At 40.9% G+C, this 25,575-nt stretch overlaps 1 protein-coding gene across 1 annotated transcript in view; it reads right to left on the bottom strand.

The window, feature by feature from the left end:
* Positions 1–25,575, bottom strand: part of LOC310787875 (sodium channel protein type 4 subunit alpha B-like) — a gene marked incomplete at both ends in the record, with an annotated part of 92,024 nt that overhangs the window by 46,521 nt on the left and 19,928 nt on the right. The window contains 6 exon segments of the mRNA XM_083649335.1: positions 2,410–2,511; positions 3,898–3,969; positions 5,321–5,557; positions 9,993–10,238; positions 13,247–13,388; positions 22,474–22,537. Of these exon segments, the coding sequence (XP_083505461.1) occupies positions 2,410–2,511; positions 3,898–3,969; positions 5,321–5,557; positions 9,993–10,238; positions 13,247–13,388; positions 22,474–22,537 (863 nt within the window).

Here is a 25,575-nt window from a genome sequence, read left to right on the forward strand (position 1 = left end):
GGACTGGGTGAAGAGTTGGGGCCAGAACCAAATGAAATGTGAGTTCACATGACGGGCTGGTTTACCAGGCTACAACAGCCCATTGAGCCCAATACAATATAATACTGTTCACAATACAGCCACAATACAATAATACAGCCCAACACAATATAATACTATTCACAATACAGCCACACCATTTTCAGTTGACTCCAATATGAAATCAGAAAACTTGTCAGGGGCCTTTTTAATCCTCTGTGGTCTGGCCCTTGCTTGATATGTTGGTCATTTGAGTGTCCTGGTGTGTCTGAGTGACGTTTAGCTTGATTCATTAATGTAGCTTGATTCATCTGCTTGATTCATTAATGTAGCTTGATTCATCTGCTTGATTCATTAATGTAGCTTGATTCGTTAGCTTCAATCTTTAGCTTGAATAACTTCCTTTCTGATTGGCAGGACCTTCAGATTGAGGTGGAATCTGAGGCACAATGCCTGGTCATCAAAGATGATGAAAGTATACACATTATTTACAGGAAGACTCCGCTGATTTTCAACCAACTTTGTATCATTACAAAATCAGTATTATATCCAAAAACTGTAAACACTTTTGCAGGCATTCATTTAGTTTGACAATTATTGAGAATTGATTTGAGTTCAGCTGTGGACCAGTGATGTAATTTGTGCATGAATGACATCACTGGTCCACAACTTAACTGTGGCCATTTAAGTAGGTTACTTGTGTAAAAAAGAAAACTAATAAAATCTAATTTTAAAAGTAGAACTACTGATTCAATGTGTTTACTTTACTGTCACTTTGTTGTGCACCATTACTGTACTGTACTGTATCGTGGTTTGTGTTATGTCTACACGCACTGTGTACAGACATGTCTGTATCACGTGTAGCCTACATAGTTATGTAGGTCTACACCCTTTTTCTGTCGGTCTTTGTGACCATGTCCTTGTGTATGTAAGGCTGAGGGTGCTCAGAGCATAAAGAATTTCATTGTATTATACATTGTATTATACACTACTACTTGAACTTGAATTACTCAATAAAAGTAAAAAAGGCTCTGAAATGTAATAAACTATTTCTGTGCTTAGCTAATTGAAACTCTTGTCATATTAATATAATTTGAAGACTATTAAACTTAAAAGCAGAGGTGGAAAGTACTCAATAGGTTTTTGAGGATTTGTACTTTTTAAGTATTTTTATGCTGCTATACGTTTACTCTTACTTGAGTAATTTTAATAATAGATATTCTACTTCAGTATTTTTAAATTTACATTGAGTAAATATGAGTACATTTAGATTTTTGTTTTGCACACAGCACTATGAAAACAGCATAGTACTGTAGCATTGGGACGGCTCGCTAACAGAGCCAGAATCACTTCTGCACTTACTGTATTCATAGCTTTCAAGGGGCGTTACGTGCTGCCGGGAACGCCCACCTGGCGGTCAAAAAAAAACTTGTTCATTCCGTTGCCTGCGAGTCGACTCACGCTGTTTGTTTAGCCAAAGTGCGGGATAGCCTACCTGTTGTGCTATCGGTTGCACTAAACCGACGAGGAGACACGCCTGGCTTGTGTTTTACAGAATCCCGTCGGAGAAAGAAAGGAGGAGGTTGTGGATTTGTGCGACGTGGTTCAGTCGCTGGGGAGGGCAAAAAAAAAATCGCTTTTTTTTCTACCATCACGCACGTCTTTGCTCTTTGCGGCCAACATTTCATCAAAGGTAAGCTCAAGTAACGTTACAATAATGATTAATACCCCGTTAACGTTACTTGAGCTTACCTTTGATGAAATGTTGGCCGCAAAGAGCAAAGACGTGTGTACTTTGATGGTAGAAAAAAAAGCCAAACAGCGTGAGTCGACTGACTCGCAGGCAACGGAATGAACAAGTGTTTTTTTTGACCGCTAGGTGGGCGTTCCCGGGAGCACGTAACGCCCCTTGAAAGCTATGAATAGGGTGCCCAAACTTGAGTAGGATTTGTCAGTACTCTTTCCCCCTCCAAACATGTTTTAAGATACTTTGATTCATGATTTGAATGATGTGGTTTTAGCACAAAAAGTTGCACATAATGCGTGAATGCTGGGAGATCGCGAGATGAGAGAGACAAAATAATGTTACGTGGTTTTCGTCTGTCGTGCATTAAAACTAAAGTAACGAGCCTGTGTTGAAATTGTAAAGAGTAGAAAGTGTACAGTTATTTGTGTTAACATGTAGCGAGTTAAAAAAGGTTGTCAGAAAAATAAATACTCAGTAAAGTGATACCTGAAAAATAAATATGGTAACAAAGTATCTGTACTTAGTTACTTTCCATCTCTGCTGATCCTAGTCAATAGCTGTTACAATGTTTCAACCAAGTTAAATTCATTCATACTTCTCATTCTGACTCTGTTGGTGTGTTTGTGTTTGACTGTCAAACTGACCAATCGGAAGGAGCGTAGCACAGAAAGGCCCTGAACGTCAGCCAATCCCAGCTCAACAAGGCTCATGGTGACGATGATGCTGTCAAAGATGTTCCATCCCACCTGAAGACAGACAAGTTTTACCATGGGAACAGCACTAAAGCAGCACTTATACAGAGCCAAAGTCACACCCACTTCCGGGTTAGGCATACGAACCAAGGGATTTCATCTGCCATTTCCCATACACATTTCGTAAAATGCTTGCAAAAATAGTTTTACTTGGTCAAACCAAGCGATTCAGCTATATTTAGAATCAGGAGAGACCATAGAACATTTCACTTGGACCAAAACAATAAACAAACAAACAAACAAACAAATAAGAAATGTGGATTTTATTTTAGTTTTTTAGTTTTGGTCCAAGTAAAATGTTATAGTCTCTCCTGATTCTAAATATAGCTGAATCGCTTGGTTTGACCAAGTAAAACTATTTTTATAAGCATTTTACAAAATGTATGGCAAATTGTTTGTATGCTTAACCCAGAAGTGGCCGTGACTTTGGCTCTCTATTAGCCAGGAGTTGGAATTGCAGAAATAAACAGAGGAAGCTGTTTTGTTCAATTTAACTTGGTTATGATTTCCCCCTTTTTGCAAGTTTAAAATGGTTCCAATCAAAACCTCCAATGAATACAGTAGAAAGAAGAATGTTTTAATGCAGACTTATGTAGCAGCAGGGACTAGAATCATCATACTGGTGTAATTGTATGCATCAAAGGGAGAAATGGAGCATTTAAGAGAGATTTAAAAATATTGAGATATATAATGGGTATCGCGAAATAGTCTTAAAATATTGAGATATTCTTTAGAGGCCATATTCCAGCCCTATTCCAAATATGTACCAAGCTATCCCAGCAAGCAAAATTACATCATGATGACGTTCATTCTGCCGCTTTATACATAAAATATGTCCAGATTAACAATTTATGCAACATAAAATAAAATGAAATAGTGCCCCTGTTCAACAGTGGCACGTTTAACTAACCATACCATTTCAAAACATGGATCCCTTTTCACTTGTTTTTTCCAATACTATTTTGTGCTCCAACCGTGGAGTCGAGACAGTTTAAAAAACGAAACGCAATTTATGTCATTCAAACCTTATCTCGAAGAATAATTGAGGTTTCCCTCAAATTTTACAAGTGTAACATACACAGCCAGCAGTAATGTTAAGAAAGAGAGTGAGAGCTGTGTGTATTGGCTTTATGTATCTTTGTCTCACATAGGTAATTATTTAGTCATTAATTTAAAAAAAAATGCTTGCAACTGCTGCTGAAGATGAACTACTGTATATTACAGATACATTGGTGTAGTGTGCGTGCATATAGGCTACACTGCACTGCCCTTGCAGCTCCGAGCCTCTGTAAACGTGTGCTTGTAAATAGGGTTTATAAATAGCCAGGTACGAATAGACACTCCGAAAAATAAACCGCCAAGAAGTCGATGGCGTCTGACCTGGAAGTAGTAGTATGGGTCCATGGCCAGCAGCTTGAGGATCATCTCAGCTGTGAAGATTCCTGTGAAAACCTGGTGGAGATATGAGGTCACAGGTCAACGACCTGATGGAGATATGAGGTCATAGGTCAAAGGGCAGGAAAACAGCTACAGTAGAATATTAAGGGTCAGAGGTTAAAACTGAAGGGTCATTACTCTCTAGATTCCATTCTCACTCTCTCACACACACACACACACACACACACACACACACACACACACACACACACACACACACACACACACACACAGAGCATGTTCTTGTACATACAGTAGTATTCCCATGATGTCACATGCATTGCTTACCAATATGGCGCCCTACAATACAGACAGCTCATTGGCTGCGGTTGCTGTTTGATTATAATTATGGATGGCTCGATACCACTTTTTCATGTCAGATATCGATACCAATACCACAACTTTGAGTATCTGTCGATTCTGATACCAATCCGATCCATCTTTCCCCCTCTCTTATATGCCTACAACTAAGCTGAGGGATACGCCAACTTTTCGGGAGTTTCGCACAAGCTTTTCTTATTCTCCACACGCAAGAACAAGATTGTGCATCCATTGCTTAACATTCATGTTAAGTTAAGCTATCAGTTAATTCACCAAGTCAACTAATGTCACATTTAAAATGTTCAATAATCTTGATTAAATCTGGCTAAAAGTAATCTCGTGTGTATAAATTACTGTTCAACACTGAGGAAGTGTCCAATTGTTCATGTTCAAGTACAGTAAGTCATTCTGGCAATAGTCAATTTCTGTTGTAACATTTCAGGATGGATTCTGGAGTATTTTTGAATAATCTTGATGAAATCAGTGTAATGTCATGTGTGAGAAATTACTGTGCAAGAGTGAGTAAGTGTCCAAATGTTCATGTTCATGTCATTCTGTTGTAACATTTCAGTCTGGAATATTTTTCAATAATCTTTATGACTAAAAGGCTAAAGGTAACATGTAAGAAATTACTGTTGAACACGAGGAACTTCAGTCACATAACAGCCTTCTAACGTTAGCCTACCCTAATTTAAAATGAGACATTCCTCAAATGCTTCAAACAGCAGTCCCCCCAACCTAACTCCCCGCCGTGTGGACCTTTGACCCTTAGCCCTCAGCATAATTTGAAACTAAGTGGGGATCCCTGGGTTAGGCTAATAGATTGGATAATAATAATAATAATAATTATTATTATTATTATTATTATTATAATAATAATAAGTATTATTATTATTATTATTAATAACAATAATAATAATAATAGGTTTCATTTATATTGTGCTTTTCAAAGTAATCAAAGCACTTCACATATCAGTGAGGGGGGGAATAATCTCATCTACCACCCATGATGACTAAAGGGAAAGAGTTCAGGGTTGATCCTGACCAGATTTCCCACACTCAGCATGTCATCGAAGGTATCAGTCATGGGGTAATGCTCCATAGCCATGAAGACAGTGTTGAGGACGATGCAGATGGTGATTCCCAGGTCAACAAATGGATCCATGACGATGACGTAGAGCCACTGTTTGATCCACATCCAACAGCCACAGCAGTTCCACTTCAGGAAGATGTCCGCAAAAGCATACCAACATGGACAACAAGGCCTCTGCTCCAGCTCATACTCTGGGAAAGAGATGCAAAGGATTAGGCATCTAGACCACATTAACTAGACCAGTGTAGACATTCGTCATTAGTTAGACCAGGTATAGTTAGCTAGACCAGGACAGGGCTGTAAATAAATAAATAAATAATATAAAATAATTTCTATCTGCTACGATAGTTTAGTTACTAAACTTTAGTAGCTTACTGCAGGTGATTCTTTTTTGTTCTTTTTTCTTTTTTTATGTTTGAAAGTTGGACCCCATCTAACAACCCTAACACATCCACTTCAATTGTTTAGGAGATTTCTTCTTCCATCAGCATGGAAACATAAACACTGCCATCAGCATGGGGGTGAGTAAATAATGACTGCATTTTCATTTTTAGCTGAACTTATCCTTTAATAAATTAATAGTTCCTTTCTTAGAAATTATTAGGAAATTGTAGATTTGGAAAATAAAAGTGTTAAGTTATTTAATTGGGGAGTGAAGGCTTATGCACATGAAGTCCGTATTTTTTTGCACATGAAGTCCGTATTTTTCGTCCAAAATTGTCGCACATTTACAAATAAACACGACCTTATATTGTGTCAATCACGTTTACACATTGACTCAAAAACTTTCGTCCATCATTAATGTTTTTGGAACAGGTTACATTTTCTGCGTTTTTCGCATCCGTCAAAAGCCTTGAACAGCAGTCACATCTAGTCTCCCTCCTGTTTTCAAGGTGTGTGTGTGTGTGTGTGTGTGTGTGTGTGTGTGTGTGTGTGTGTGTGTGTGTGTGTGTGCGTGCGTGCGTGCGTGCGTGCGTGCGTGCGTGCGCGCGCGTGTGTATGTGTGTGCGCCCGTGTGTACATGTACCATCCATGGCTTTGTTATCTTGCTCATGCCTCTTGCTTTCTTCAGTGGCTGAATCCTGCATCTTCGCTGCCTGCAAGACGGAAACACGTGTGCTGCTTAGGATTCGTTTTCCTGGAGCATTTTCATAATTCATTTTTATCGAAAACTGTTACTATACATACTATAGTAACAATGCAGGAGATGCAGTTTACGTAGCTCTAAAACTCAAAAAAACTGACGGTTCCAATCAGGAACCAAAGGGTGCCCAAAGAATATCGGGAGGCCAGATTCACAAAACCTTTTATTTATTCTTTTAGATTACTTTCGCCTTTATTTTTATATGGACAGTAGGCAGACAGGAAAGGTGGGGAGAGAGAGAGAGGGGATAACATGCAGCAAAGGACTGCAGGTCGGATTCAAACCCGGGTCGCCCGCGCAAAGGACCGAGCCTTCATGGTATGCGTGCTACCAGGTGAGCTACCAGGACGCCACAAGGAAAAAAAATCTTCTCAAGTGTAATTTTTTTCTTAACTTTAGTCGAAAAGAAAAAAAAATAGGAAAAAGGCTATTCTCAGTTCTTGTGTATTTTCTTTACTTTCTTCTTATGTTTCTTCCTAAGACAATTTTTTATTCTTGAAATGAAAGTTCTCAAATTTGTTCTTGATTTTTTTCCTTAACTTTAAGATAGCCCTTCCCCTGTCTTAAAATTCCTACAGTGAAAAGTTAAGCCTCTAATACCAGATGTGCTGCAACAACTGTACTCTTGTGTCTCCATGCTACTTCCAGGCTACTACACATCATTTAGTGTGATGCTTACATTTTGCTCATTGTATGGGATGAACATCCGGGCCGTTGTTGACGTTCTAAACCCAGGGGAACTGGGGAAGACAACAATTTCGATATGCAGCCTGTAGACAATTTGTTGTGGCAGGCAGGGTTCTTAACGCAGGTCTGGAAAAGTATTAAAACTGAATTTGATCATTTCCAGGCCTTGAAGTTTTGGAATTTGGTTAGAGAAATCTGGAAAAGTATGGAAAATGTGGTTCAGGTTCAATACACACATAATTCTAGTTTTTATGTTGTTGTAGCCACTTTGAGTCCACCGTTTTTGTTGATGTGAAGAATAATGTTCAGATAGAGGGATGCTATTTACTATCCAGCTCCTGTCACTGTCAGCATGCATTATATCAAATGCCTACCAAAATCAAATCCACTCAAGAACATAGGAAAATATGTAATTTAAAAATTGAAGGCATGTAGGAACCCTGCCAATCTCACATATTCTGATATTTGTGGCTGTGAAGATCAGTCTTCATCTATGACCTAGTTATCAGCGACAAGATCCATCTGCGTAAATCATATTGAATACCAGACAACTTCAATAAATGGGGACATTTATATCTGTGCCTTTGATTGACCATCACAGCATAAACAACACTCGCCGGGGCTATTAATTGAAGTTTTACAGATGTATCAGACAGACCTGTTGCACAGAAGCCTCTAACGGCACGGGACCTAGAAAGCTGTCTTTTAGTTATCTTTTCTACTTCTTTATCTCTGTATATTGACCTGACCGCTACGCTGCATACAGACACTAAGACAAATTCCTCGTAACTTGCATACTGTGGCAATAAAAGTGATTCTGATTCTGAAGTCAAACTGGAGTTTTCTGGAAATAAATTGGTAAATAAATAAATAGAGTAACTGGAGAGCAAACAGCATGGAACATCTCCCAGGTATTTCATTAATTGTGAGGCCACAATTTTCTCTAAATCCTTGGAAAAAACCGGCAGAATAGTAATTGGCCTGTAATTACATGCATGTTCAGCTGCTCCCGATTTGAAGATCGGTATAACTCTTGATTGTTTCCACCCATCAGAAAACACCCCAGTTTTAATAGATAAATTGATCAGATGAGTGAGAGGGTCGACCATAACATTTCAAATAAAAGCCGAGTCCCAAATTGATAGTGGGGTCTAGCTATATGTTTTGGTAAATACATGCCGGTATCAATTGATACCGGCTGGGGCTATTAATTGAAGTTTTACAGTATGTATCAGACGGACCTGTTGCACAGAACCCTTTGACGGCACGGGACCTAGAAAGCAGTGCGTTTCCTCTTTTTCTGTCCCTCCTTCTGTGTGGTTCGGCTCTGTCTTGCAGCGTATTGTGCGCACAGCAGAGAAGCTGACAGGACAACAGCAACTGTCACTGAGTGAGCTGTATGATGGCAGGGTCAGGAAGCGGGCAGGGAGGATCGTCTCTGACCCCTCTCATCTTGGTAACTGTTTGTTTAGAAAACTTCCATCATGAAGGCGATTCTGTGCCATCAAGACCAGAACCACACGCCACCTAAACAGCTTCTTCTCTCTCCTCAACAAGCCCAATCACATCTGAGGTCATGGCCACTCCCCCCCCCCGTCGTTCCAGTCACCCTTTTTAGAGCACTTTATCTTACTATTTTAATCCATGCGTTTATATAATTAAAATTTTTATCCTAGTTTCTGGTGATTTTATTGTTTTTACGAGTGCTTTTATGAGTGATAGCTGCATTTTTTTGTCAAAACTATTGGTTGTGGTAACCAACTACATGCTCTTTCATGTCCTGAGTGTCTTGTCTTCACTGTCGTATATGTATGTATGTTTATTTGTATCTTGTCGAGTGTGCTGATTCACCAGAATTAATTCCTTTGTGTTCTTGTGATGCATTTGGCAATAAAGTGTTTCTGATTCTGATTCTGACTTTCCGTAGTGGTAACAGGCGGGTTAGTAAATAAACAAAATAAACCAGCTTTGTGCAGCTTGTGATTTGTTAATCTTTCTGGGTATGTATGCTAATCCATACAAGATGTCACAAACAACTGACTTCTTTCAGACAACTTCTTGTGTGTTTCATGTTGTTTAACCTGTTTCTATGACAAGTCGGTAACTTAAAATGTTCCCTGGCTAATTTGGATGCCCCGTGCTGCAAGGCAAGCTAACTGGCTAACTCCACTGTTGAGTCAGTCATTCAAACTAAGTGTGAGCTAGCTTAGCTACCATTACTCGCTAGCTAATCAAACTGCTGCTTTCCAATGAAACACAAACAACTGAATGTGAGTGGTAGCCTAATGTTACTTGTTTGAAATATGGCTGTTTGGCAGCTGCATGCGACAATTACCGTAGGCTACTGAAAAACTATGTACTGTATTGTTATCCAAGCACTATTTACTGGTTTAAATAAACAATTTGATACTATTTACAATCTTTGCTGAGCAAGAAGTTTGTGCAAAAAATAATTAAATGCAGGTCTCAAATTGACGCAAGTGCCAAATAGACGCGGGGCCTGGCTACACATTTTGGTAAATAAACGCATAGGCTATTAATTGAAGTTTTACGGTATTACTATACTTATTTAAAAATGCAGTATCCAGATTGAAAATATCTTTGGAGTGACTGTTGGGTAATTTGTCTATCATTTTAAGAACTGCTGCTAGATTGGTTGATTCTATTTTGAATGAAGGAGTAGTTGTAGTCTTGAGATGTTCCTCAGGTGGAAGAATTCGTTTTGATTTGATGAGCAAATATAAATACTGACCAGTTTTCTCAGTTCTTGAAATTGAAAAGCTGTGACCTACATAGATGCGTAAGTAGTGAGTTAGTAGAACCAGTTGGAAGACTCACCTCTTCCTCTCTCTTCTTCAGGGCTTCCAGGATCTGGGCGTACTCTTCTGCTTTCTGTTTGGCCTCGGCAATAGTGCTGGCGTTCTGCTCGGCGTACGCCATGGCAACCACCGCCAGGATGAGGTTGATCAGGTAGAAGGAACCCAGGAAGATGATAACCACGAAGAAGATCACGTAGGTCTTACCAGCTGCACGCAAAGTCTACAGACAGACAGTCGATCAGTTTGTGACTGAGTTACATGTAGAGTTAACTGTACTAACGACGTCAGTCGGAATAGAACTGGTTAGATGGCTAGTGAACTCAATGCACGCCGTTAAAAAAAGAGTTGACAGCCACTACCAGCGTCTTTGATCATTTTCACAAATCTTTCAAGACCCACAGAATGTTTTGTTTTGTATATTTTGCTTGTTATAAACAGTGTTGGGCAGTAACGCCTTACTAGTAACACGTTAGTGTAATAATATTACTTTCCCCAGTAACGAGTAGTGTAACCAATTACTATTCAAATGTAAGTAATAATTATTGCGCTATGATTATTGGGAACCACTGCTCTAGAGTCGTTTAGAGTGCTCCTAGGATACCTTGCACAGGGAGTGCTTATGTTTTACTTGATGTGTTTTTTATCATCTGTTTTGATTGTTTGTTCTTATCTTGTCTGTCTTTCATTTGTCATTTTGTAACTTTTTATAAATGTTTTACTGTAACTGGGCACTCTTGCAAATGAGAAAGCACTCTCAAGCACCACCCCTGTATAAATAACGGCAAATACAAATGAATCAATAATAAATCTACGAGCTGAAATGTACACCGTGTGAGAGCTCACGAACTGGATCACTAAACCAGAGAGGAGAACTGACTTGTGTATGTTTGCAGCGCTTGGTGAAAAAAATCCTTCAGGTTTGAGTGAGAGGCTGCCCTGCTGTCATGGAGTCCATGGTCCCTATCGTTGCATCGGCGCTGTTTCTAGGCCGAGCGCCTGGCGCAGCTCAAATCAGTGGGCGTGGACCAGTGCACTTGATATCGTCGTGCTGGCGCTAGACGCAGCCTCAACCATTACAACCACGCCTTTTAAGCGTAAAATTATGCACCGTCATGCTCATTGGATAACTGCAATAAACGAATCGCACGCTTGCCTTTTTAGCTCCAATTCCAGTGATCCCGCAAAACCAGACGAAAGCCAAACGCTCTGCCCCCCCCCCCCTCCCTTCATCCAGTCTGTCTGTCTGCATTATAGGCTATTATTCCATATTATTATGCTTCTCAAACCAATCTAACTGCAGTTTCAATACTGCAAGCATGTAAATACGCTACACTATAGATCAAAGTGAAAAGAATGTTCTAAATGCATCGGATAGAAAAATATATAGCCTATGGCTGGATGTCATGAGATTAGATGAAAGTTTGGGCAGAATGATATCGTTTTATCTCTTCTCCCCCACTGCACGATGCAACATCCTCTGAATGACACCTATCACTTTTACTGGATCTGATTACTTTATGATATTTTATTTACAGGATTTTATTATTGAGTAATTGTATTTTATTTGGCCTATATATGCCCACCCCCCCCCCCACCCCCTGCCTACAGGCTCTGACAAATATGTTCATTCTCAATAAAATCTTCAGTAATCAATCAGAGTGGCTTTAAAAGCCAGATTGGCAGCAGCTGGCGCAGTGTGATCAATATGGCAGACCACAACCGATCCGCAAAGTTCTCTGCTGAGGAGAAAATGGTGCTGGCGAATCAGGTGATATATCTGTCCACCATTCATTTTGAATAGCTACAAAACAACTCTTTACTTAAGTCGTTTATTCATCTATCCATCCAGGTTCAAATGTACCATCGCGCACTGTTTGGGGAGGGGAATTACCCCGCCGGGAGGGCCGATATGCGCTGCGGCTTGTTCAGCACCTCGGACAGCGCCGCTGCCACAGACGGGGGAAACATTTGGAAATAATTCTAACTACTATGCTTTGCACACAGAAAAAATAAATACAAAAGACAATTCTGTAATGAATAGCTGTAATGAAGAGTGGGGTTTGAAGAAGCGCTACACAACAGTTTATCCAGTTTCTCTCTTTCTCTCTTTCTTTCTCTCTCCCTTTCTCTCACATTAAACGATATACATGCCTATAATGTCAATTATCTGAATGAAATAATAATACATATTAATTAGGAATATTAGTAATATTAGAAGCCTAGCTAATTTCGGGGGGGGGGGGGGGGTAGTAAAACGTTCAGCTATATTAATACAAAGTTCATATTGCTAATCAAAATGTTCCTAAACGATTTTTTTATACATCAAATATGTGTAGTTAGACAGCTATCCCATTTGAAAAAGATCTGACAGATATAACTCTGCTGCTGTCTGGATGCTGCACATAAATGGGGATTATTATGATAGCCTAAACTAAATAAATGAAACTGTGCATTGCAGCTTCACCCAAAGCCTGAGAAGGGTTGCCACTGCATGCTGTAATCTTCCAATCTTATATTCTATTGTATTCTAAACTGTATTTTTCTATATATTCTATTCTCCATTCACTATCGTGTCCCCTGCGCACTGAATAGGCCTGCTTTTCAAAAGCGCAAGGCGCTAAATTTAGGCCAGCTCGGAAGATATCACTAGGCCGGTATTTAGCGCCGACACGCCCACTTTGGCCCATTCTGGGACTGCGCCACGCCCATTCGGCCTAAAGCGCATTTGGCAGCGTAAAGCCATGTTGATATCGTCCCAAAACAGGCGCAAGGCACGTTTTTTTGCGGTTAAGGCCCGTTTTAGCGCCGAAGGCCTGTGGGAGAATAGGGCCCCAAGTTCTCAGCGCCGTCAGCTGGGTTAAAGATGCGGTACCAGCACTTTGACCAGCAAGCCTGGAGCTCTGTTGATGGGAGATGACTATTGCTTTTCTCTGCTTCCTGGTTTCAGTGGGCCATCACGTCGGATGTTTTTAACCCTCAAAGTGCTGTACTATTTCACAAGGTGCGTAACAGAGCCATCTATCACATAACAGTGAAAACATGTATTGCAGTGGAATCATGTGATTGACGAGGCAGCGTTGTCTCATAAATGCTGTTACGTGAATGGTGGGGATTGAGTTAAGTATATTTATATATCTGGAAGAGGTTTTCACACTAGTCATGGGTCATCAGTCTGAAAACAGGTGGTTGTTAGTTAGCTACTGTAGTTAAGTAGATAAATTTACTAACCAGTTGGAAGAGGTTTTCCCAAAAGTCTTGGGTCATCAGTCTGAAAAGGGCCAGGAAGGCCCAGCCAAATGAATCATAGCTGGTGTATCCGTAGTTTGGGTTTCTCCCTGCCTTCATACAAACATAGCCTTCTGGACAGACCCTGAACATGAATACATTATTATTAATATTATCAATATATGACACAATATTATTAATATTGGCAATATTACTTTTATTAATAGTATCAATATGACACATCATTAGTAATATTATCAACATGACTATGGCCCTGAACATGCACACATTATTATTAATTTTATCAATATGACTGGATATTGTTGATATTCTTATTAATAGAGGCAGCAAGTGGAGCCACATGAACCTACCTAGCCTCAGAATTCTACTATTCATTATATATCTATCATAGCATCACACAACCCTCCCAGCACAGAGCCTGTGCGGTCTGTTATTCCAGATGAGTAATTACGGGTTTCCACCCATAGCCACAGCAGAGAGGGCGCTGTTTCCCCCGCTGGGAAGTGAAAGAACAACAACGGCCATTTTCAATGGCATGACAAAAAGGCTCGGTATTGGAAACGACGCAATATTTAAGAACACAAATAGTCCGGTTCGACGGACAACAAGCTTGGGTTTAATGCAAGTACTACTGGTAACACTTTATAACTGCACAATATTAAGCATTAGTTCATCATTAGTAAATTGATGTGATATCGTGATAATACGATAACCATGATCATTTTGGTTACTGTATGATAATCGTGATGTGAAATTTTCATACCGTTATTTATGGTATGTTTCACAGTATGCTTTGAATTCACAGTCACTTACAGTAATGAATCTAGTGCTTCTAGATTTGACAGCTGCGTTTGATACAGTGGATCACAGGATCCTTTTATCACACCTTAAGCAGTGTGGCATCAAAGGCATGGCCTTCAAGTGGCTTCGGTCCTATCTGACGGATAGGAGCTTCTGTGTCCACCTAGGTGAATATTCCTCGACTGCGGCCCCACTTACTTGTGGGGTGCCCCAAGACTCAATTTTAGGCCCCATCCTCTTTCTTTTATATATGTTGCCCCTGGGGTCTATTTTTGAGAAGCACGGTATTCCCTCTCATTCTTTTGCCGACGATATCCAAATTTATCTGTCGCTAAAAACAAAATGACTGTACAAATCATATGCAGCCTCTGTTAAACTGCTTAAATGATGTCAAGTCTTGGATGGAGATGAACTTCCTCAATCTTAATGAAAACAAGACTGAGATTATAATGTTTGGACGACCTGACGGTTTGGATAAATGTTTTGGTACTCTTGGCCCTCTAACTGCTTACAATCACTCATCTGTTAAAAATCTTGGTGTGTTCTTTTAGAGCTCTTTTAAATTTGATAAACAGATTAGTTCTGTTGTCAAATCCAGCTTATTTCAGTTAAGAGTGCTAACCAAAGTAAAGGGCTATCTCTCCACAAAAGACTTTGAGAGAGCCATCCATGCTTTTATTACCTCTCGGCTAGACTACTGTAATAGTTTGTAAGTGGGTCTAGACCAGTCGTCTTTACGTCATCTGCAGCTGGTGCAGAATGCTGCAGCACGGCTTTTAACTGGAAAAAGAAAGCGAGAGCCCATAACTCCAGTATTGGCCTCCCTGCACTGTCTCCCTGTCCGCTACAGGATTGATTTTAAATTCTTGCTAATTGTATTTAAGGCCTTAAATGGGCTTGCGCCTGCTTTAGTTGATCTCCTACACCAGTGGTTCCCAAACTTGTATGGCTTCAGTACCCCCTTTCCCTGAATTCTGAATCCAAGTACCCCCTTTACCCAACTACAACATTTTGCTTCGAAAACTGCAAGAGAAAACTATAGCATCTGATGCAATGAATGAATGATAACCCACCTTTTGAAGAATATAACATTAATAAATAAGAAATGGAGTGAAAGAGTTCCAATAGTGATTCCTCCTCAGCAGGTTTATTTTAACATTTAATTTATTTTTAATTTATTCTGGCATTTCTCCATTTCCCCCTTTCTCTCAAGTACCCCCTGTAGTACCTCCAGGTACCCCTAGGGGTATGCGTACCCCACTTTGGGAACCCCTGTCCTACACCATCACACTCCACCTAGAACACTGAGATCAAAAAACACCATGTCTTTAGATGTGCCTAGATCCAGACTTAAAACTAGGGGTGACGGTGCCTTTGTGGTGGCTGCCCCCACTCTCTGGAACAGCGTGTTCACATAACAACTGCGCAGACCCCTGAAGTTTTTAAGTCGCTGCTGAAGACTCACCTCTTCTCGTTAGCGTTCGATTCGAGCTGAGCCCTGACAATCCCAATTTTACTTTTATATTCTGTTGTGCCAATTCCTTTACTATGTTTATTGCTCTTTAAACTAGACAAATGCTGACATTACTGCTTGAGACTATCTTTTTCTATTGCTATTAACTCATTCTCTGCCAAAGACGTACTCGGACGTACTTTTTACAATGGCGTTCTGTGCCAAGGACGTACTCGGACGTACTTTCATGTTTTGCTTGTTTACATTAGATCAGACCCTTTCCCAGCCTGTGACATTGTTTCAAGTCAAACTGATGAAAGGAAGCGCTAAATCACGTTTAGTATTTATAGTATAGTCACCCATTTAGCAGTAAACAGAGTCCGTTAGTGAGTGACGATCATGAGCGGCCATTTGTGCATTGAGCAGCATTTGCGGCCATTGAGCAGCTGCCTGTGATTCCTGTGTGCGTGTGTGTGAGACGAGAGAGAGAGAGAGAGAGAGAGAGAGAGAGAGAGAGAGAGAGAGAGAGAGAGAGAGAGAGAGAGAGAGAGAGAGAGAGAGAGAGAGAGAGAGAGAGAGAGAGAGAGAGCAAGCATAAGGGTTCATTTGGTCCGTCCGGACTATCTGGTAAATAAGTTCCAGGAAGTAAAAGTCCGTAAAAACTTTTTTTTATTTTTATTTTTATTTTTTTGGGGAAAACAAATACTGTATATGTCTGATGTGTCACTGAGGCAAAAAATAAAAGGCTCAAAAGAGAGTTCTGCTTGAAACGGTGTCGTTCACTAAAAACCTATTTTTCTCCTATTTCTGTTACAAAGGAGGGCATTTTCAGTGAAAACAAGCTAACTTCCACTGCTTGTAACTAAACAAGGAAACATGGTCGAGTTTCAGTTTTTTACAAGGGGTAAGAAGAGAGTCTCTGCTTTATTGTGAGATATGTTGTGTAATTTTATTCCTAGCACAGAATATTCTGTGGGTCCTGGAAGATCAGGAAATATGCTCAAAATCCTGGCACTGGGAGCACACAGACCGAAATGACCCTGGCAGAGAATGAGTTAACTGTTGTTTCCATTTGATGTGTGCAACCTGTCCAGCACTTTGGTCACCTGTGGTTGTGTAAATGTGCTTTATAAATAAACTTTGACTTGACTTGACGTGGGCAGTCTGTGTTGTTGGCGGAAGTCAGTCTGGTTTGAGGGAGAGATTCAAGTAGGCTACTTTCTCCCCCATCAAACAGTTTTACGCTTTGTTTCTATATAACCGACATGTTTCAAGTAGGCATACTGAATTGTTTGATGCTACGGACTGCACAACATAAACATTCAAAAGTCAACATGTTAGACTGGAGACGCTGTCTGGTTTTTATACAACGAAAAACATGGCAGGTCTCGCGGTGGAGAAGTTAACGTTAGTTGGCCATTGTAAAAGTGCATTTCTGTCAGCGGAACAGCTAGTGATCATAAAGGCAGTATGGATTATACCGGGCATGTATTGGAAATATTTGGTTTTGTTGTACAACACTGTATTGTCTGAAAGAAGTGCTGACCAGCTAGTTACTAAGCTAACGTTAGCTGCTGCTATGCTAACGTTACAGGTCTCAGCCAGAAAAGACTGCTATTCACCTCCTATGTGAAACAGTGGCAGTTTGGTTCAAAGTGAGTGACTGTGTTTCTTCTAGCCTGTGTGATTATTAATCACAGGTATTAATCACTGGTTTAAATAAACAATTTGATACCATTTCCAATCTTTGCTGAGCAAGAATTCTGTGCAAAAATAATTAAACGCGGTCCCAAATAGATGCCGGCCCGGTCCCATATACCGTAGATGCCGGGTCTTAAAATAAAAATAAATGCCTGGGCTACTATTTGAAGTTTTATGGTAGCCTATACCTTCGTGGAGGATGATTGAACCGCAACAGCAGGCACATTTAACGGTGTTCCCACTTGACGAATACAGTTGAAGGTTGAAGGTGCATTTTGTTTTTTTCTGATGGGCAATGATAATGTTTGATCATTGATGTTGTGTTTCGCCCTTATAAGAAATCACTTTGTCACTTACATAGCAATTCGCTGCAGGCTTATCTTTGGCTTTTGTGAAATGTAGCCAAGCCTTTGACGATGAGGGGGCGTGCCGCGTGCCGCGATTCAATCCTTAATTGGATTAAAACCTTTATTAGACAATCGATGTGTGCTGTAGGTCTTCACGGGTTCGGACTGCGCAGCACCAGAGTGACAGTCAGAGCGCTTGAGAGCAGACTGGAGACAGAGAAGAGGGAGAGAGAGAAAGAGAGGGGCGGGGGGAAAAGGACCTGCAGCCGCTAGTATTGATAACAGTATCGATAAGCTCGGACCTGATTGATTTTTGGGTTTTGAGAAATTTGGAACCGGGTCCTTATGAAACCAGGTAGTGATGTAACTTGAGCAACTGTGATGTAGTACAGTGGTTCCCAAAGTGGGGGTTGGGACCCCCAGGGGGGTCGTGAGATCATTTCCAGAATTTGTGAAATTGGCCTAAAGAATATATGAACTACAGAATGTGTGAAATCCAATTTAAAAACGATTAAAAATAGCACATTTTAACCATAATTGTTACAAAATGCGAACGTTTGTATGCTTCAACCACCTCCGGGGATAGTGGGGGTCACGAGCCTCTGGCACCGTTATTTTGGGGGTCGGGGGCTGAACAGTTTGGGAATCCTTGATGTAGTATGAGCCAATGGCGCACAGTTGCACGATGGTGCCTAGGTGGGTGGGTGATGTCTGTCTGTCTGACAGTCACGATTTTGGGAGCCCACGGAGCGGGCGATTTCCATAAATGCAGCCATGGCGCATCATGGCTGTAGCTCAGGAGGTAGAGCGGGTCATCCACTAATCGCTTTGGATAAAAGAGGTTGGTGGTTCGATTCCCGCCTCCTCCAGTCTGCATGTCGAAATGCCCTGATTGTAAAGCGCTTTGGATAAAAGCGCTATATAAATGCAGGCCATTTACCATTTACCATTTTACCATCATCTCCAGAGTCTCCACCCTAGATTCCTAGTTTCTTCAAATTTGGCCACTTGGAGTCAAGGATGAACTGAATAGATTAGATGGTGGTCAAAGATCAAAGTTCAAGGTCACTGTGACCTCACGAATGCACGAATTTTCATGTTTGTTAATGCGATATCTCAGGAAGGCCTTGACGGAATTGCTTGAAATTGGGCTCAAACATCCACTTAGACTCAAGGATGAACTGATTAGATTTTGGTGGTCAAAGTTCAAAGTCACTGACCTCCCGACTGCCATTTCCATGATCGTTAACGCGATATCTCCTCACGAATGCCATTTTCATGTTTGTTAATGCGATATCTCAGGAAGGCATTGACATAATTTCTTCGAATTTGGCTCAAACATCCACTTGGACTCAAGGATGAACTGATTAAATTTTGGTGGACAAAGGTCAAAATTCAAGGTCTCTGTGGCCGCATGTCCGTCAATTTATTGATTGATTGATTTTATTTATGGATATAGCAGAACAAAATCCAAGGGCGTAAAAGTGCGAACACTTATTTCCAACATGGTCCCTGGTCTTATAAAGACAGGACATACGGTAACACATAACATCAAATAAACCATATAGAACAATCAACAAAAACACACAAGTTCAATAACCATTACGGAAGGCTCGCACATTACTTTTTTCGGAAGGTTTTTAAAACCATTCAGAGAATTTAAATTTGGTTAGGGATCTTGTTCCACTCCTCTCCCCCGGTATAGAGGAATGTACTTCTCCCAACTTTGCTTTTCAGATTGGGTAGTTTGCTATGCTGGCTCTCGTGTTCAGGCTATTAGTGTCCCAAACAAACTGGTAGTACTTAGTAAAATAGTTTGGACAAAGATCATGCAATATTTTATAGACCATGATTAGTTTTAGCTGTTGAACTCTACCTTCAACGGGGAGCCAATTTAACTCTTTAAAATGTGTTGGGCTAATGTGCATTCTTGGACTGAAGTTAAGTATGACCCTCATTAGATTGTTCTGGGCTTTTTGGAGCCTGTCTTTTAACCTTTTAGTTATACCACAGTACCAAGATATACAGTACAGGTATAGTCATAGTGACATTAAACCACTGTAGGATATACAGGTGTAGTCATAGTGACATTAAACCACTGTACCAGGATATACAGGTGTAGTCATAGTGACATTAAACCACTGTACCAAGATATACAGGTGTAGTCATAGTGACATTAAACCACTGTAGGATGTATAGGTGTAGTCATAGTGACATTAAACCACTGTAGGATATACAGGTGTAGTCATAGTGACATTAAACCACTGTAGGATATACAGGTGTAGTCATAGTGACATTATACCACTGTAGGATATACAGGTGTAGTTATAGTGACATTAAACCACTGTAGGATATACAGGTGTAGTCATAGTGACATTAAACCACTGTAGGATGTACAGGTGTAGTCATAGTGACATTAAACCACTGTAGGATATACAGGTGTAGTCATAGTGACATTAAACCACTGTAGGATGTACAGGTATAGTCATAGTGACATTATACCACTGTACCAGGATATACAGGTGTAGTCATAGTGACATTAAACCACTGTAGGATGTACAGGTATAGTCATAGTGACATTATACCACTGTACCAGGATATACAGGTATAGTCATAGTGACATTATACCACTGTAGGATGTACAGGTGTAGTCATAGTGACATTAAACCACTGTAGGATATACAGGTATAGTCATAGTGACATTAAACCACTGTAGGATGTACAGGTGTAGTCATAGTGACATTAAACCACTGTAGGATGTACAGGTGTAGTCATAGTGACATTAATCCACTGTACCAGGATATACAGGTGTGGTCATAGTGACATTGAATTAAAGACGTAGCTAATGTCCTCATGGTCTTCTTGTCAAGGAACTTAGATATTCTTGATAAACTGTGTCCTTGAGTGAATTTTCCCAATGACAGAGAGGGCCATAGCTTCACTCCTCATACTTTTCCTGTAACTTAATACCATTACATTCTCCCGAAAAACTGGGTTGGTCCATTAATTTATGCTTTGTTCCAAAAACAATATATTCAGATTTTCCTAAATGGAAGGATAGCTTATTGTTGCATAACTATGTGCTTACATTTAGCCTGGTAAACCAGCCCGTCATGTGAACTCACATTTAATTTGGTTCTGCGAGACGGTCTGGCCCTTAAGCCTGGGAGGGTGTTTAGCAGAAGCTGCAGAGCGGAAGAGCCAATCAGCGACTGCGCTGTGATTGACAGCGCAAGTTGGCCAATCAGGAACTCTACTGGCACTACACTAACAAAACAATAATGGCCGCCTCCTTGCCTGATCGTCTCAAGCAGTAATGTCAGCATTTGTCTAGTTTAAACAGCCATAAAGTGCAGTTATTGCAGAAATAGACTCAATAACAACAATTAAACAGGAGTATCGCCGCAACTGTGGAGTTTCTTGGCGGAAAACATGTTTTTGCCGTTCTCCCGAGTGGATTTGGGTTCAACTGGATCCGACGCTGATTGGCTGAAGGAGTTGTCTGTCAAGGCAACTACGCCCGCCCCTGCTTAGGACTGGGTGAAGAGTTGGGGCCAGACCGTCACGCAGAACCAAATGAAATGTGAGTTCACGTGACGGGCTGGTTTACCAGGCTACCCTGCGGGTAGATTTGGTGGTTGACAGTGTCGAAAGCTTTTTGTAAATCAAGAATTGCATTCCACAAAACATGCCACTATCAATTTGTTTTTTAATGAAGTCCGTTAGGAAGGTGAAACAGATATCCATTGAGTAAGATTGTCTAAAACCAGATTGAAAAGCATGTAAAATATTAAAATGCTTGACATAATTAAAAACTCTTCTCATAAACAGCTCATTCAAGGATTTTACTTAAAACACTTAAAATAGATACAGGCCTGCAATTACTTTGTTCCTTCCTACTGCCTATATTATATAAAGGAGTGACTCTTGCCATTTTACATTCCTGAGGGACCTTTGATTGTGAAATAGAAAGATGTATTATATGTGTGACAAATGGGGTAATGACATCTACGGCATCCCTCGGACGTTTTGCTGGGATGGCATCTAAGTCAGTGGCTTTTTGGGGATCAAGACCACTGAGCATTTTGGTAATAGTGGAGATTGATACTTTGGATAGAGATAACTATTCTACTAGGATCCCTTTTGATTGGTAGTACTTTTTAACAAGAGGTTCGTCAAAGGACTTTGTGTTGACATGAAGTTTCTGCACTAGGTCGTGTGCTATGGTTATAAAAAACGGATTAAAACTGTTGGTGACAGTAGCCTTATCAAAGCTAAGAGACCCATTTATATTCAAACATATATTACTTTGTTTAGTTTTGGACATATCCTTGGTCCCTAATACCTTAAAGAGATATTCAACCCGGCAAATATTCAATGATATTCAAGATATTCAATGCGGCAGATCAAATCAACGTAATTTAGAAATGAGATCGGCGCTTTGTATGAATCGAGATCACGATTTTATTTCGATTAATCGTGCAGCCCTAGTTCTATGGGTACCCTTTGAAAATTTAAATGACTAAGAATTACTTAGTAATGTACTGTATGAACTTAGTAATTCTTAGTAATGTATGAACAATGCTTTACAAATTATGAAATTAGTATTTACAAATACTTAAGTAATGCTTATAGTGTGCAGTTATATTAAAGTATTACCGTAATTTAATTTAATTTAATGTGATTGCTACATGTATGAAAAAGTAGGGCCTTTGAGAATCTAACCCGCAGTAGGATTTTGGTGTGTGTGTGTGTGTGTGTGTGTGTGTGTGTGTGTGTGTGTGTGTGTGTGTGTGTGTGTGTGTGCGTGCGTGCGTGTGTGCGTGTGTGCGTGTGTGTGTGTGCGTGCGTGCGTGTGTGAGACTATGATATGTAATGAATAGTCAAATTCTGAAGCTAGAACATACCCAGCATCAGAGGCGTTCCCACAAAGCAGAGGATCCAACTGGCCACTCAGATAGTAGTGGTTCGCTATAACAGACACAGACAGGCAGGCAGGCAGACAGACAGACAGACAGGATTTTAGTTTAGGTTAGTATATTTGATTGAAATAAATTGTACATTATGAATGCATTCTAAAATCATGGAGGAGTACACACAAACTTGCTGAATTATTTCCATTGTGGTCCTCCTGACACTAGAACAGGTTGAAGGTGATAGATAGGTGAGCTCAAAACTGTATTTAACAATATGAGCCCCAGGTATTGCAAGCCTGAGGGTTGGAGGTATTGAGACACGTATCAGTTTGTACGCCGACGATGTAATATTATACCTACATAACTCCGAAAAATCGATCCCCCCTCTCCTGGAGTTAATCCTTCGGTAACCTATCAGGATACACAATTAACTGGACAAAGAGTGACTTTATGCCACTGTCTGATGTCTTTACTCCCGGTTTTCTGGAAAATCTCCCATTTAAATTGGTAAAGGACCGCCTTACCTATCTCGGCTTGACCATACCCAGAGACCCTAAACTAATATTTAAGTTGAATTTTGATGATTTTTTTTCAAGACTTAAACAATGTATAAAAAACTGGAAAATCCTCCCTTTATCTATGATTGGCCGTATAAACTCGGTCAAGATGGTTTCACTTCCCAGGCCCTCAGACACCCAAATCAAGGCACGTATCGCTGCATGCCTCAAAGACATTGGTGCTTGGATGTCTGCCCACCATCTCAAGCTGAATCTTGGTAAGACAGAGCTACTATAAAGCAGGTTACGCACCCACACCTGAACATAAAGCAGGTTACGCACCCACACCTGTACATAAAGCAGGTTACGCACCCACACCTGTACATAAGGCAGGTTACGCACCCACACCTGAACATAAAGCAGGTTACGCACCCACACCTGTACATAAAGCAGGTTACGCACCCACACCTGTACATAAAGCAGGTTACGCACCCACACCTGTACATAAAGCAGGTTACGCACCCACACCTGAACATAAAGCAGGTTACGCACCCACACCTGAACATAAAGCAGGTTACGCACCCACACCTGAACATAAAGCAGGTTACGCACCCACACCTGAACATAAAGCAGGTTACGCACCCACACCTGTACATAAAGCAGGTTACGCACCCACACCTGTACATAAAGCAGGTTACGCACCCACACCTGAACATAAAGCAGGTTACGCACCCACACCTGAACATAAAGCAGGTTACGCACCCACACCTGTACATAAAGGAGGTTACGCACCCACACCTGAACATAAAGCAGGTTACGCACCCACACCTGTACATAAAGCAGGTTACGCACCCACACCTGTACATAAAGCAGGTTACGCACCCACACCTGAACATAAAGCAGGTTACGCACCCACACCTGAACATAAAGCAGGTTACGCACCCACACCTGTACATAAAGCAGGTTACGCACCCACACCTGTACATAAAGCAGGTTACGCACCCACACCTGTACATAAAGCAGGTTACGCACCCACACCTGAACATAAAGCAGGTTACGCACCCACACCTGAACATAAAGCAGGTTACGCACCCACACCTGTACATAAAGCAGGTTACGCACCCACACCTGTACATAAAGCAGGTTACGCACCCACACCTGTACATAAAGCAGGTTACGCACCCACACCTGTACATAAAGCAGGTTACGCACCCACACCTGTACATAAAGGAGGTTACGCACCCACACCTGTACATAAAGCAGGTTACGCACCCACACCTGTACATAAAGCAGGTTGTCATCAAAAATAAGGGATGGGGGGTGTGACTAATCATTAAAAATAAAAATAAAATTGGAGGGGAAAAAGGGAGAAAGAGAGAGAGAAAACAGCATCATGATGACACTGCAGATCACTACACATCATCTACACTGCAGTAACATGAAAACAGCATGCATCATTTAAAACATAGTCTCACTCACCAAATCCTGTGTGGGAGAGTGTGTCAAATTGGCATGCGTGTGCGTGTGCGCTTCCATACATCAGTATTAAGAGACGAGGAAGCAATAATTGTCTTGCAGGCTTGACAAAATAAATCATTCCAATGTAGGTGAGGTCCGTGTGCGTGTGTGTGTGTGTTTCCACCTCACTTGGGATAAGTTCAGTCCTCGGGATTAAGGATGAAGAGGAGCATTATAGTGTGTCTCCAAAAACGTCTGTGCTTCCTCAGGAGAGTTAAACAGAAGGTTCTGTGCTTCCTCAGGAGAGTTAAACAGAAGGTTCTGTGCTTCCTCAGGAGAGTTAAACAGAAGGTTCTGTGCTTCCTCAGGAGAGTTAAACAGAAGGTTCTGTGCTTCCTCAGGAGAGTTAAACAGAAGGTTCTGTGCTTCCTCAGGAGAGTTAAACAGAAGGTTCTGTGCTTCCTCGGGAGAGTTAAACAGAAGGTTTTCTATGTTATGGGAGATTTTCAGTTTGAGACTGCACATGTCTGATTGAATTTCAGTCACAGCTCCTCCTGGAAAGATTGTTTCCAGGAGGGTCTGAAAAGTTGTCTTGAGTTGGATGCAGCCAAGTATTGTGAGGCAGCCACACCAGCCAGTGTTGTGACTGTGAGTGTCCAAGCTAACACAGCTGTGGAGAGGAGCTGACTGACTGACAGCCTATATCGAGACATAGGCCTAGCCTAACTTTTGTGGGGAGAAATAAATGGAAAACTAGTCAGATATGACTTGAATGCCACTTGTAAAATAAATCACCCACAGTGATTGATGACGGTGCGACCACTATTTTGACTGGGCGGCTTTTGGCTGATGTAACAAAGGCAAGGCTCATTTTTGGCACATTGCCACCCCTCGTTATTGCCTGAATGGTCGGAATGGATCCTCCGTTAAAACGGCATGTTTTTGAATGGAGTTTGGTTACAGATTCGCTAAAGCTGTTTCCATATCACATCTCTTGTTATCGATAAACGCTACCGCACCCCCTCCCCCCGCCCACTGGCAGAGAGAATACGGACCATTTCCAGCTGTTTCTAAACACAGACTCCTAATGTCTAGAAAGGTAAAACCGGAAAATATCCTGCTCTGGCTAGCCGGACAT

This window comes from Poromitra crassiceps, assembly GCF_964638095.1.
Source record: "Poromitra crassiceps genome assembly, chromosome: 13".
NCBI lineage: Eukaryota > Metazoa > Chordata > Actinopteri > Beryciformes > Melamphaidae > Poromitra > Poromitra crassiceps.